General features: G+C 53.6%; 1 protein-coding gene across 2 annotated transcripts; it reads left to right on the forward strand.

Moving 5' to 3' along the window:
* Window positions 1-776: 776 nt before the first annotated feature.
* PLD2 (phospholipase D2) lies at window positions 777-14,021 on the forward strand. 2 transcript variants are annotated; one of them, XM_040243604.1, is made up of 25 exons: window positions 777-860; window positions 1,402-1,511; window positions 1,598-1,728; window positions 1,831-1,973; window positions 2,403-2,508; window positions 2,601-2,666; window positions 2,787-2,845; window positions 3,007-3,099; window positions 3,199-3,351; window positions 4,296-4,445; window positions 7,289-7,372; window positions 7,515-7,593; window positions 8,371-8,481; window positions 8,664-8,834; window positions 9,120-9,327; window positions 9,532-9,650; window positions 9,738-9,851; window positions 10,004-10,108; window positions 10,326-10,414; window positions 10,534-10,647; window positions 10,832-10,881; window positions 11,154-11,288; window positions 11,516-11,669; window positions 12,867-12,981; window positions 13,235-14,021. In XM_040243604.1, the coding sequence occupies exons 2-25, from the start codon at window positions 1,403-1,405 to the stop codon at window positions 13,457-13,459; spliced, it is 2,883 nt and encodes a 960-aa protein (XP_040099538.1). In that variant the 5' UTR covers window positions 777-860; window position 1,402; the 3' UTR covers window positions 13,460-14,021. The 2 variants fall into 2 exon arrangements, with proteins under 2 accessions (XP_040099538.1, XP_040099539.1); XM_040243605.1 differs by having other exon boundaries at window positions 780-860; window positions 9,201-9,327.
* The last annotated feature ends 578 nt before the right edge of the window (window positions 14,022-14,599 follow it).

Here is a 14,599-nt window from a genome sequence, read left to right on the forward strand (position 1 = left end):
TCACCTCCACTCGCTTTGTTTGTAGTGACGCTTCCTATAGGAGCTTTATTCACAATAGACAAAAGCTAGAAACAACCCAAAATGCCATCAAGAAATGTCCATCAACCCATTCTTCCATCTAGAAGAGATAAAGGAATCTGCTTTGAAAAAAATGAAATATTTCGTCTTTTAGAATCTGAATTTTTTCCTGTTTGCCCCTAGACTGCTAGATCTAGAAGAGCAGTTCGTGTTAGTCTTTTCCATTACTGTAGGCTCGGAGTCTGGCGACAGGCAAGGACGCAATAAACAGTGAGTGAATGAAAGAAAGCAAGCTTGCGCACGTTAATGAATTTGTGGGCACCACCCCTCCGGCCTTTTATCGTTCCTTTCTTCTACAAACGCTGGCTAAGCCGGCCCGATGTGGTTCGCAGCCCGCCCTAGAAATGAGTACTGCCAGGTCCCGGCCCCGGAGGCGCGTCCCGCCAGGAGCGGCCGGAGAGGACCCGGGGTGCTGGCGCCTGAGTGGAGGAAGGTCGCTGAGCGCCCACAGGGCACAGTCCGGGCCCGCGCGGACCGACGGCGCGGGACAGACGGACAGCCAGGCGGACGGCGCCGCACGGATGCGAGACGCCGGCGGCGCGGTCCAGTAGAGCTGAGGGCGGCCCCGCGTCCAGACTGCGCGCAGGACGCCGGGGCGGGCCGAGGGCGGCGGAGGCGGGACAGGACAGACGAGAATCACGCGGAGGTGAGGCCGGGGGCCCGTCACGCCCCCGAGGGCAGGCCCTGAGCGCCCGCTCCGCCCTGGCGCTTTGGGGTGTGGAACCCAGCTCCGGCTCTGCTCCGCTCGCGAAGCCGCGCCGCCGCCCGCTCGGGCTGTCCCGGTGAGGGGGCCGGGAAGGGGGCGCCACGGAAATCCCAGGCCCAGGAGATCTGGCGGGGACAGGAATGCGCTCGGGCTGCGGGGCCTCCTGACTCAGCCGCATGCTCAGATTTCGGGGTTTCTTTCCTGGGCGGGGAACGCTTAACTTCCTCATTCCTGCCTGGACCCCTTCTTCCAGCTGGCTTGGCCTGGCTGGAGACCCGGCGGCTCGGGACCCCTTGCGACCCTCCCGGGGCCCCTTCCTCTGCCCCGCTTCGGGGCCATCCGGGCCTGGCCGGTTGTTCCTTGGCATCCTGATTAAGGGACAGGAGGCGGGGCTCAGGCGTTTTGGATGAAGGATCAGAGATAGGGGATGGAGATTAGAGGCGAATTGGCAGGGCAGTGCGGACCGATGGATTCTAATCAGAGAGAGATTAAGAGTCAGCGGGAGCCGGGTGGGGGAAAGCGGGGGACCTGGGGAGACCGAGGACCGTGGGGGTGGGATAGGGGGGATAGAGTTCTGCAGAGTGGATCACCGTTCTGAGGCCTCCTCATATTCCCAGGATGGCGGCAACCCCCCAGAGCCTTTTCCCCTCTGGGGATGACCTGGACTCCAGCCAGTTACAGATGGAGCCCGATGAGGTGGACACCCTGAAGGAGGGAGAGGACCCAGGTACACAGGGAGGAGAGTCTCTGGGAGAGGAGGAGGAGGGCTGAGACCTCCTGGAGTCCACATTCTTCCACTTTCTTTCCCTCCAGCCGACCGGATGCACCCCTTTCTGGCCATCTACCACCTCCAGCCTCTGAAAATGCACCCCTTGCTGTTTGCCCCTGGGGTCCCCGTCATAGCTCAGGTGGTGGGCACTGAAAGATACACCAGTGGATCCAAGGTGGCTGGGCTGGCCCCAAGGGAGTGGGGATGGGGAGGGCTGGCCGGAGTGAGGGGCTGCCTTCCCACCAGGGAACATCCGTTCAGTTCCTCCCTCCCCCAGGTGGGCACCTGCACTCTGTATTCTGTGCGCCTGACTCACGGTGACTTCACCTGGACAACCAAGAAGAAGTTCCGTCATTTCCAGGAGCTGCATCGGGACCTCCTGAGACACAAAGTCTTCATGAGTCTGCTCCCGCTGGCTCGGTGAGGGGGACAAGGCTGCCTCCTGTGTAGGGCAGATGGCCCTCACCTCGAGGCAGCCGGGGGTGTCTGCCCCAGCCCCCATCGCTGCTTTCTGCCTGTCTCATCCCCAGGCCACAGCTGACCCTACCCCAGCTACTTTCCTCCCCCAACTCTGGCCACTGGGCTCCCCCCACCTTCTCTGACCCCAGTTACCAGGATCTGTTCAGCTCTGCCTGTCCCTGATTCTGGGCCAGTATCTCAGCTGGGCTGGATGCCCAAAGTGCCCTTGGCAGCCTCCCACCTTTTTCTGTCTCCATCCTCAGGGTAGCGGGCATTCCTGCTGCTACCCTCTAGGTCTCCTCAGCTCTTCCAAGTCCCCGCCTCCAGTGCTTCAGGATCCCAGGCACTGAGCCTCCAGCTCCTATTGACCCTTCCTCATCCCTTCCACAGTTTTGCTGTTGCTTCATCTCCAGCCCCAGAGGGAGACAGCAGAGAGATACCCTCTCTACCCCGAGCAGGTCCTGAGGGCTCCTCCAGACGTACCTCTAGCAAGCAGGTTGGACCAGACACCAGGTCCTCTGGGAAGGTGTTTGGGTGCAAATGGCTCTGGTCTCATCCGTCTTTCTGTCTCCCATCCCTTCACTTCAGAAATACCTGGAGAATTATCTCAACTGCCTCCTAACCATGTCTTTCTATCGCAACTACCATGCCATGGTAAGGTCAGGGGCTGGTGCCAGGTCCCTTGAGATGAATCAGGGGGCAGAGGACCAGGGTTGGTAGGATTTGAGGGACTGACAACGAGTCTCTCCTCTGAGCCTTTTTCTTCCTCTGCAGACAGAGTTCCTGGAAGTCAGTCAGCTGTCCTTTATCCCAGACCTTGGATGCAAAGGATTGTGAGTGTCTGACACTTTTCACCCACTGTCTGCCAATGTCTGAATCTCTCCCTCCCCGAGAATAGGGAAAACCGGGCAGGGTGGGCTGGGAGTCTGATTCTATCCCCACAGGTTTGAACCCTGGATCCCTCTCCAGCACCTCTTCCTGGTTTTCCCCACAGGGAGGGGGTGATCCGGAAGCGCTCAGGTGGCCACCGTGTTCCTGGCCTCACCTGCTGTGGCCGAGACCAAGTTTGTTATCGCTGGTCCAAGCGGTGAGGGCTGAGCAGAGAGGCTGGACAGTGGGTGGGGGCGAGGAAGGAGATCCGAGGGTCGGGGGGCATGAGGGAATGGCTAGAGCCCTTCCCCTCCAGGTGGCTGGTGGTGAAGGACTCCTTCCTGCTATACATGTGCCTCGAGACTGGCGCCATCTCCTTTGTTCAGCTCTTCGACCCTGGCTTCGAGGTGCAGGTGGGGAAAAGGAGTACAGAGGCACGGTACGGGGTCCGGGTCGACACCTCTCACAGGTAAGGCCTCCCTGGTATGGACAGCACCTGGTGAGTGAAGAGCCAGCCTGGGGCCCTAAGGGGAGATGCGTGGAAGAGACCACGGAAGAGAGGGTGTTCCCACCCCACCCCTCTGGAGATGGCCATGATTTGGAACCAGGGAACGTTCTAGCCAGATGCTTGGGGCTGCTCCTAGAGGCTGGCCCAGAGCTTTCTCTGGGGTTGAGGGGAAGTAGGAACAAACAACAGGTTCCCTTGCTTGCTCACTCCCTTGGGGAGAGGGAGGAACGAAGCTGCTTCCTTATGTGGGATGAGGGTAGGGATGTGTCCAGAAGTCAGGCCGGGGGGATGGGTTAGATGTTTTGCCCCTCCTTTAGGTGGTGTTGTGTACAGGGGGCATGTACTATACCCTGCTTTTGCTCTGGGCTTTGGGCAGTTGGGCTTTTGGTCTGTTTGTATCTTTTGTCCAAAATTTGCCGTAACTGCTGATGCACACAGTTATTTTTAGTCCCATGTAGTTTCTTTGTGTTTTGTTGCTCCAAGAGAGGTGGGTCCAGGTGCAAGCATTGCAACAAAGGGTCCCAGGTCCCAGGCCTGTCTCAGAAGGGCTTTTGGTGCAAAGAAAGGGCACTCCGTCCATTCACTTATTTATTCAATAAACTTGAGGGACTTCCCTGGTGATCCAGTGGTTAAGACTAAGATTCCACATGCCATGCTGCATAGCTCACCCCTTCCCCCCCTCCCCCCCCCAAAAAAAAACAGACAACAACCTTGAGCGGCTGGCACAATACTAAGTGCCAAACACCCAACTGTGAATAAGACAGATGTATGCCCTGTCCCTGTGAAATCAAGTATAGACTGAGGAAGGAGGTGGGGAAGAGCAGACAGCTGAAGGAAGAGGGTTTCTGGGCCAAGCCAGAGGTACGGAGGGCGAGGGTGGTGGTCCATCCTTTGTTCTTGCCCAGGTCCTTGATTCTCAAGTGCAGCAGCTACCGTCAGGCACGGTGGTGGGCCCAGGAGATCACCGAGCTGGCCCAGGGCCCGGGCAGAGACTTCATTCAGCTGCACCGGCACGACAGCTATGCTCCTCCTCGGCCTGGGACCCTGGCCCGGTGGTGAGACACTGATGTCCTTTCTGAAATTGTCAGTGGTCTTTCAACCTCCTTGGTGTTCTCTGAGTCCTGATCTTCTCTCTCCTCTGACCCCTTCTGACCTCAGTAACCTACCCCTTTGACTTCTCCAGTCGCCCCCACCCCCTGACCTTTGATCATTCTGATTCCTCTGATTACCCTCTGATCTTTCTGAACCCCAAATTAGGTGATCTCTGACCCTGACCTCTCTGACTGACCTCCTGTGACCTTTCTAACCCCCTTTCACCCCACTGACCCTCTGTGTTCTCAGGGATCTCAAATCTCTCTGATTCATTTGGTCTATTTAATAAACATTTTCTAAGCACCCGTTATGTGCCAGGTCCATGGCAGGGATAAGACACAGTAGGTGATTCAATCATGAAACAGTGGGAATTTGCCATACTGGCAATAGACACAGAGTACCAAGCTCAGACAAGGGATATCTGCTCTAGTGCAGGTGTCTGGACTGGCTTCCAGAAGGCAGTAACTCTGAGGTTCACGTTAGCAAGATAAAATGGGGAAGGGTGGTCCCTGCAGAGACGCTAGAAATAGTCTGGCGTGTTAGGGATTCACGAAGGCTGACTTGTTCCAGTTTGAGGAGCAGAACCCGGAAAAGAGTCTGGAGCAGGGGACTTCCCTGGAGGACTAGTGATTAAGACTCAGTGCTTCCAGTGCAAGGGTGTGGGTTCGATCCCTGGTCAGGGAAATAAGATCTTGCCTGCCATGTGCAGTGTGGCCAAAAAAAAAAGGTCTGGTGGTCTCAGGGCCTGATCAGCGCCTCTCCTGCTAGCTAAGGAGGTTAACTTTTATCATAAGCAGAGAGGAGTCATGGAAACAATTTTTTCCCCCCTTGGTGTTAGTGTTGAGAATTTTGTGTTTTTTTTTTTTTAATTTTTATTGGAGTTGATTTAAATGTTGTGTTGGTTTCGGAAGTACAACAAAGAGAACCAGTTATACATATGTCCACTCTTTTTTAGATTGTTTTCCCATATAGGTCATTACAGAGTATTGAGTAGAGCTCTCTGTGCTCTATACTAGGTCCTTATTAATTATCTATTTTATATATACTACTGCTAAGATGCTTCAGAGTAGTATATATATTTCAGTCCTGATCTTTATCCCTACTTCCCCCATTACCCCCTGGGTAACCATAAGTTTATTTCCTATATCTGTAACTATTTCTGCTTTGTAGATAAGTTCATTTGTACCCTTTTGAAATTTATTTTTTAACAAAAGAACTGATTGTGCCAGTTAGTATGAGCCAGGAACTGTTCTGAGTGTTTTATGCTTTGTTGTTGTTGTTGTTTAGTTGCTAAGTCATGTCTAACTCTTGTGCAATGCCATGGACTGTAGCCCACCAGGCTCCTCTGTCCATGGGATATCCTAGGCAAGAATACTGGAGTGGGTTGCCATTTTCTTCTCCAGGGGATATTCCCGACCCAGGATTAAACCTACGTCTCTTGCACTGGCAGGCAGATTCTTCCCGCTGAGCCACCAGGGAAGCTGCTTTATGTTTATGAACTTACTCCGTGACACAGGTACAGTTGTTATCTCCATTTTCCAGATGAGAAAACTGAATCAAGGAGAAGTTAAATAACTTGCCAAGGTCACACACCTTGTAAACAATAGATTCAAATGCAGGCAGTCTGGGTCAAGACCCTGTTCTTCACCCTCAAACAGAACAGTTATTAAAAGTCTAACAGGGGCTTCCCTGGTGGTCCAATGGCAAGACTCCCTGTTCTCAATACAGGGGGCCTGGGTTCAATCCCTGCTGAGGGAACTAGACCCCACATGCTGCAACAAAGAGCCTACATGTCACAACTAAGACCCTCTGGAGCCAAATAAATAAACAAAATATTTTAGAAGTAAATAAAAGTCTTAACAATGCAGAACTTGCCCAAGCCTTTACCTACTCTCCATACCTTAGTTCTTCCCCACTCCCTCTCCCACAAATCCCATTTCTCTCCCCAAAAGTAATCCTGGTGATAGTTTGATATTTATCTTCCCAGGTCTTTTCCTGAATATGTTCGCACTTGTGCATATATGTTACTTTTTGTTTTAATGTAAATAAGATCATGTGCCCTCTCCTTTGGTTTTTTTTTTCCCACTTAATACATGTGTTAGAGATTAGGTATTTACATTATTTCCCACTTTCAGTCTTATAAACAATACTGCAATGAACACAATGTTTGCCTAAGCATTTAAAATAGGATGTCTTCCTAGGTACAGAATTACTAAGTGCATTTAATGGTATTAGGGAGTATGTACACTTAATATTCTGTTAGATACTGCCAAGTTGTCCTCTAAAAAGGCTATAAAGCCAATTTATATTCTCACAGTCTATGAGAATACTCACTTCCCCATTCTGATACTGAAGTGTTACCTGTGATTTTAATTTTTGCCAGAGTGGATTTAAAAAGTGTCATTTTATTTTAATACCAATTTCCTTGTTTAGCGATGATACTGAACATCTTTTCATATGATTGGCCATTTTCTCCCTGTGAGCTATCCATTCTTATTCTTTGTTCAATTGGCTTATATGTCTTTTTGTTACTGATTTGTTGGAACTCTTTATATGTGATGTATTAATCCTCCCAGTCTTTAGTCATTTTCTTTAGTTTATTGTGTCTTTTGTAACTTTTATTTTTATTTAGTTCATACTGGCAAGTTTATTCCACTTTGAAATATCTGCTACTATCTGACTCTGTGATCACTCTCGGTCTTTGACCTTGCTATCACCTCTGACCCATGACTGTCCTTCGATCTTCACTCTCCAGAGCTTTCTGGCCTCTGACTTCCCTGATCTCCTTGGCTTGGCCTCCCCCCAGGTTTGTGAATGGGGCAGGTTACTTTGCTGCTGTGGCAGATGCCATCCTGCGAGCTCAAGAAGAGATTTTCATCACAGACTGGTGGTAAGTGGGAGAAGAACCTGAGCAAGAAAGTGTGGGTTAGTACCTGCAACAGATCAGCTTATGGGTCAGAAAAGGAGTGGAAGGGGAGGAGTGGCTGTCTTTGGGAGCTTAGCTTACCCTCATCTGCTGCCCTGAATCCCAGGTTGAGTCCTGAGATTTACCTGAAGCGTCCAGCCCATTCAGATGACTGGAGACTGGACATTATGCTCAAGAAGAAGGCGGTGAGGAGAATGGTCTGGCTGGAGGGGAGGTATGGTCAAGGGGTGGCTTGTGGGTAGAGATTGGTTGGAAGAGACTATAGCATGGCGGGGGGTAGGGGGGGAAGGTAAGGAATCTAAAACTTGAGGAGGAAGAAATGTACCCATCCTGGTTCAGTCTCACAGACATCACCTCTTCCACTTCCCTGGGGAGAACTCCCTTAGAGAAGAAGACCAACCTCCCTGTTCTTGCCCTTCCTCTCCTTGATGTAGACTTTCCTCCCAATACCTTATATACTCAATTATGTTACGGGGGATGGACATATCTGTCTCTCTCATTGGGCTGATGAATACCACTAGCTGCAGTACAAGGCACAGTGTCTGCTATGTTGGGAGCATCCACAGATGTTAATGGATGGGAGGAAAGATATGTGGATGATGGAGAGTGTGTGGGTGAGGGGATGGACAGATGATGGAAAGGGAGATAGATAGAAGGATATGAGGTTGGGAAGGTAGATCCCAGGAGAGTGGTAAATAGATAGATGAGTGACAGATGGTAGATAAGGGGATGAGTAAATTGTTGGGAAGATGGATGGCTAGATAATGCTAGGTAGGTGGGTAGATGTGTGGATGGATGAGTGAGTGAGCAGATAGATGATATTCAATCTAAGTTTGCTGTAAGCATCAAAACAGGGTGTCAGTGGCATAGCAATGAGGATCTCTGGGTGGAGAGGAGGAACATACAGGAACCCTGAGGGTGGGAAACGGTCATTAGGATCTGATTCCCTCACTGACCACCAGGAGGAGGGTGTCCGAGTGTCTGTACTGCTGTTCAAGGAAGTGGAGTTGGCCTTGGCCATCAACAGTGGCTACAGCAAGAGAGTACTGACGCTGCTGCACCCCAACATAAAGGTGACTCAGGCCCCAGAGACCCCTCCCCTCTGGCCCTCCTCACTACACTCCCACCCCCACCAACCCTCCCTGTCCTTGAACGTCTCATCCTCCCATCTTCCTGTTCCCCGCCTCCTCCAAACGCTGCCTCTGGCTTCTCCCACCTACGCCCACACTCATGAACTCCCCCATACCTGCTCCAGGTGATGCGCCACCCAGACCAGGTGACACTGTGGGCCCATCATGAGAAGCTCCTGGTGGTAGACCAAGTAGTGGCCTTCCTGGGTGGGTTGGACCTCGCCTATGGCCGCTGGGATGACCTACACTACAGACTGACTGATCTGGGGGATTCCTCTGAGTCAGCTGCCCCCCAGGTAATCCCCCAAGGCCTTCCGGAGCACCCCCCCCAACTCAACTAATGTAAATCCATACCCCTTCCCAGCTGCAGCCTTCCTCTCCAGTCATAGCCCTCATTCAAGGTTCCTAGGCCTTTCTGGAACCCCAACAACCTGCTCTGAATATACTGACTCCGTTCCCTCCCCATGACCTCTACCCATTTCTCTAGGGATTTCAAATGCATCTGAAGGGGAGGGCCGGAGAATCAAACTCTCTCTGTTTCATTCTTCCTCTATGTGTCTCTCTGTCTCCCCGTCTTCCAGTGCTCCTTTCTTCTCTTTGGCCTGGCTCTGTGTGACCCATGGCCTCTCCTTGCCCCTGGCTTGGGTGTGTTCCCCCTACAGCCTCCCACCTCATGCTCAGACCTTCCAGCTACCCCCGACCTCACTCACAACCAACTCTTCTGGCTGGGCAAGGACTACAGCAATCTGATCACTAAGGACTGGGTGCAGCTGGACCGGCCTTTTGATGGTAGGGGGTCCACCTTCTTCAAAGTCCCTGGGAGCTGGGAGCTGAGGCAGAGGGTGGGCCTGGGTCTGAGGATGGGATGAACCGCGTCAAGGGTAATGCCACCTCTTCTCCGGTCAGCACCTCCTCCTCCCTGACCCACGTGTTCCCAACGGACCGTCCCTGACCTCTTCCCTGACTCTCCTGGGACATTCTCCCTCCCCCCAGATTTCATTGACAGGGAGACTATGCCACGGATGCCATGGCGGGACATTGGGGTGGCAGTCCACGGCTCACCCGCCCGGGACCTTGCCCGGCACTTCATCCAGCGCTGGAATTTCACCAAGGTGCTTGATCCCTCCGAGCCTGGAGGGTGGGCGGAAGCCAGGGGCAGCTAGCCATCTCCCGCTGATTCTGCCACCCCTCCGCCTTAGACTACCAAGGCCAAGTACAAGATACCCATGTACCCCTACCTGCTGCCCAAATCCACCAGCACCGCAAACCAGCTCCCTTTCACGCTTTCCGGAGGGCAGTGCGCCACTGTGCAGGTGAGGCTCGGAATTCAGCCGGCCCTCTCCCCGCTCCCTTCAGCGCAACTTCCCTTCAGCGCTCTCCCTGACCCAGAGAGCCCTCCCGCCCTCGCCCCCGAACCCCTCCTCTCCTGGACTCAGGAGGCACATCCTATCCGTCGTTCCCACAGGTCTTGCGGTCAGTGGACCGCTGGTCAGCGGGCACCCTGGAGAACTCCATTCTCAATGCTTATCTGCACACCATCAGAGAGAGCCGGCACTTCCTCTACATTGAGGTCTGTCGGAGTGAGGGTGGAGCAGAGAGACTTAGGATATCCTGTCAGTGGGCTCAGTCGTTTAGGGCTGGCATAGCTGGACCTGGAGAACTTGCTGAAGCCTGGACCCAGGGACGGGATCCTGGGGATGGGGATGGCGACAGGGAGCTGAGGGCAGGAACTGCTGCCGGGGGGGGGGGGCCGGACTGCTGACGTCTGTCATTGGTCCCTGCTCCAGAATCAGTTCTTCATTAGCTGCTCAGATGGGCGGACGGTGCTGAACAAGGTGGGCGATGAGATTGTGGACAGAATCCTGAAGGCCCACAAGTAAGGCGGACCAGCTTGGAACCTGGGGGTTATGGGAGTGTTTTAAGACTAACCAGAGCGGTGAGGGGAGGGGTGGGGCTTGGGAGACGGGTCACACCTCTGACTCCGCCCCTCTCCAGACAGGGGCAGTGCTTCCGAGTCTACGTGCTTTTGCCCCTGCTCCCTGGGTTCGAGGGTGACATCTCCACAGGTGGTGGTAACTCCATCCAGGCCATTCTGCACTTCACTTACAGGTGACCACCGTCTCGCCCTTCCCACCTCAACCCCTGCCAGACTCTGCCCCTCCATGACCCCATCCTGATCCCTTCTTGCTGGACTGTTGAGGTCCACCTCTTTTCTGACATCCCCCTCCCCCACCCCACCCCCACCCCCGTCGGTCCAGTCTCTCCGCCTTCCTCACCCATTCTTCTCGCTCAGGACGCTGTGTCGTGGGGAATATTCAATTTTACATCGTCTCAAAGCAGCCAGTGAGTTCTGGGGGCTGGGGGTTCAAGCCCTGGACCCCCGGGGAGGGAGAGATTGAGGGACTGGAGCCCCAGGGATGGAGGGACGGAGGCTGTCACGCCCGCATGCTTCTGTGGTTACTGCCGGAGCCCGTGGTGGCCTATTAGTGCAGAGAGAAGTGTACAGACCAGGCTATATACGGCTTCTGAAGTGAGGCGGTAGAGGGACCAGGACTCCGTCTGCAATGGAGGGCACCTCTCACCTCACTCCCTCCCCCCACATCTCTTGCTCACAGTGGGGACAGAGTGGCAGAACTATATTTCCATCTGTGGGCTACGCACACACGGAGAACTAGGCGGGCACCCAGTCTCGGAGCTCATCTATATCCATAGCAAGATGCTTATCGCAGATGACCGGACAGTCATCATTGGTCAGTGCTGGGTCCCCAGCAACAAGTGGAGGGTGCGGAGAGGTGGAGCAGGGCCCAGCCAGGGGCAATGGGATGGGACTGGGTGATGGAGATCGCAGCTGATGTCCAGTTGGGGATGGAGGCCAAAGAAGTCGTGTTGCCCACAGGCTGGTGCTTGGGTAGAGGTGATGGGGTGGGGTGGGGTTCCCTGGGCTCAGGAAAACATAGTGTGTCCTGCATCCACCCAGGCTCAGCAAACATCAATGACCGGAGCTTGCTGGGGAAGCGGGACAGTGAGCTGGCCGTGCTGATCGAGGACACAGAAATGGAGCCATCCCTCATGAACGGTGTGGAGTATCAGGCAGGCAGGTTTGCCTTGAGTCTGCGGAAGCACTGCTTCAGGTAGAGCCAGGTGGGATGCTAAAAGGTGGGGGGAGGTGGAAAGGAGGAGGGTTTGCTCTTTAAACAGGTGTGAGGATTGTCTAGAGGTAGTACTGGATTACTAGTACTTGTGCTATGCTAAATCACTCAATCGTGTCTGACTTTTTGCAACCCTATGGACTGTAGCCCACCAGGCTCCTCCGTCCATGGGATTCTCTAGGCAAGAATACTGGAGTGGGTTGCCATGCCTTCCTCCAGGGGATCTTCCTGAACCAGGGATCAAACCTGCTTCTCCTAAGTCTCCTGCATTGGCAGGCGGGTTCTTTACCATTGGCACCACCTGGAAAGCCACTTACTAGTACTTACTTAGTACTTGTGGGGATCTTCCTGAACCAGGGATCAAACCTGCTTCTCCTAAGTCTCCTGCATTGGCAGGCGGGTTCTTTACCATTGGCACCACCTGGAAAGCCACTTACTAGTACTTACTTAGTACTTGTGCATCAGTCACTTGGGCGTATCCTACTTTTTCGACCCCATGGACTGTAGCCCACCAGGCTCCTCTGTCCAAGGGATTCTCCAGGCAAGAGTACTGGAGAGGGTTGCCATTTCCTTCTCCAGGGGGTCTTCCTGACCCAGGGATTGAACCCACATTTCCTGCATTGTGAGTGGATTAGTACTTGCTTGCGTTCTTAGTCACTTCAGTACTTAGAGGCGGACTAGTCCAGTTTAGGGTAACTGCAAAGCAGGGATACCAAAAAAAAAGAGAGAGGGAAACAAATACTTCAAAAATAATTTGGTATTTTTTTTTTAAAGCATTAAAATAGTCACCAAAGCAGACAAATTAAAGCTCTGTTGGACTTGTTTACACTGATTTGATTGTTTAGCAAAAGTGTTAGTTGCTGACTCGTGTCCGGCTTTTTGCAATTCCATGGACTGTAAGCCCACCAGGCTCCTCTGTCCATGGAATTCTCCAGGCAAGAATACTGGAGTGGGTAGCCATTCCCTTCTCCAGGGGATCTTCCCAACCCAGGGGTTGAACCTGGGCCTCCCACATTGCAGGCAAAATTTTTATTGCCTGAGCCATCTGGGAAGCCCCGATTTTACTTTTTAACCGTGCATCTATTTTCAATTAGCTGGATCAGCGCACCATAACTTTTCTGGTATTTAGGCCCTTGAAGGATCTTACTCTAGCCCCACTGGGACCCCTTTCTCCTGCAGCGTGATTCTAGGGGCTGCTGCTCGGCCACATCTGGATCTCCAGGACCCTGTCTGTGATGCCTTCTTCCAGTTGTGGCAAGAAACAGCTGAGAGCAACGCCAATATCTATGAGCAGGTGGGTGGGGGTGGGGAGAGTGCTGGCCCAGGGAAGTTGAGGGATTATCCTGTCCGGGGTGAGATGGAGAGGAGCCACTTCACACAGCCATTCTCATAAGGAGATGAGGGTCTGGGGACATCATGGGATTCAGGGTCAGTGTAGGGGGATATGTGTAGGGTGTGGGGAGTGGGGGCGTGTAGCCCGGTTGGGCTTGGACTCTTGGCAGAGTCTCCTGAAGCCTTATTGGCTTCCATGCATCCCCCACACACAGATCTTCCGATGCCTTCCATCCAATGCTACACGCTCCCTGCGGGCACTTCGGGAGTATGTAGTCGTGGAGCCCTTGGCCATGGTCAGCCCTCCCTTGGCCCGGTCTGAACTCACCCAGGTCCAGGGCCACCTCGTCCACTTCCCCCTCAAGTTCCTGGAGGATGAGTATTTGCTGCCCTCCCTGGGTAGCAAGGAGGGTGTGATGCCTCTAGAAGTGTGGACATAGCTGCAGCTCCTCTGGCCTGGAAGAGGTCACCAGCCTCTGGGCTACACTGCCTCTGGTTCTCTGCCCCCTAATCCTCAGGACCGGGGCAATGCCTTTGAGACCTGGGGGAGGCAGGCATCCCTGGAGGGGACTAGAGAAGTCACAAAGGACGTTTTTTGGGAAACAACCAAAGAGGACACTCCCAACCCCAGTTGGGAAGATGGAAGAGGGTCCCAGAGAGCTTCCTCCTCCTCGCTGTCCAGTTCAAACCACTACTACAAAGGAGAAGCAAGATTCCTGCCAGAATGCCTGGGATCAGCCTCCTACTCCAAAAGGACCAGACTTGGCCCTGGGCCTTCTCATCTCTCCCTTGTCTTCCTGCTCTGCCCGCTCCCTGCCCCAAGGCCTCTCCCAGCTCATTACTGTCAAGGCAGAGGGAAGGATGGAGCCACTGCTGGCTTCAGCGCCCATGGTGGGGAGGGGTGGGAGGGGGGATGCACACTAACCCCCTCCACCAGCTGCTGACAGACACTAACTTTGTATCCGTTCAATAAGCATTTCATAAATAAAAGCCTAGAAAAGCTCCTTGTCTCTTCCTTGGCTGAACTAAGTGTGTGTCTCAAAGGCCCCCCAGGCCCACACAGGGCCTTCACCCCCCTCCCCACCCCACTCCTTCCTTTCTTGGCTTCATCTCAGCTCTGCTCCCCTGATCTGTGGCTTTTGGAGCTCCATCACTTGGTGCTGGGAAGACCAAGTGTTCACACAGGGCTGCCTGCATAGTAGGAAGCGTGGATCCACACTGGGACTCCTAGAGGGAAATGGAGCCCAGGGTACAGCTGCAAGTGAGGGAGGCGCCCAGAGAGGGGCCCAGAGGGGCTGCACCTTGTTCCTCAAGTGACTGCCCAGGGGAGGCTTAGGGAAGCCCCTGGGAGTCGGTAAAGGTATAGGCTTGAGGTTAGAAAGAACTGGACCCAAGTCTTGGGCTTGTCACTTTTTACCTCAATGGCCTTGTCAAGTCACATCACTTCTCTGGGCCTCCGTGGTCCCAACTGGGAAACGAGAATGAAAGTGAAAGTGAAACTCGCTCAGTAGTGTCCGACTCTTCGCAACCCCATGGACTATACAGATCATGGAATTCTCTAGGCCAGAACACTGGAATGG

This window comes from Oryx dammah, unplaced genomic scaffold (genome assembly GCF_014754425.2).
Source record: "Oryx dammah isolate SB20612 unplaced genomic scaffold, SCBI_Odam_1.1 HiC_scaffold_8, whole genome shotgun sequence".
NCBI lineage: Eukaryota > Metazoa > Chordata > Mammalia > Artiodactyla > Bovidae > Oryx > Oryx dammah.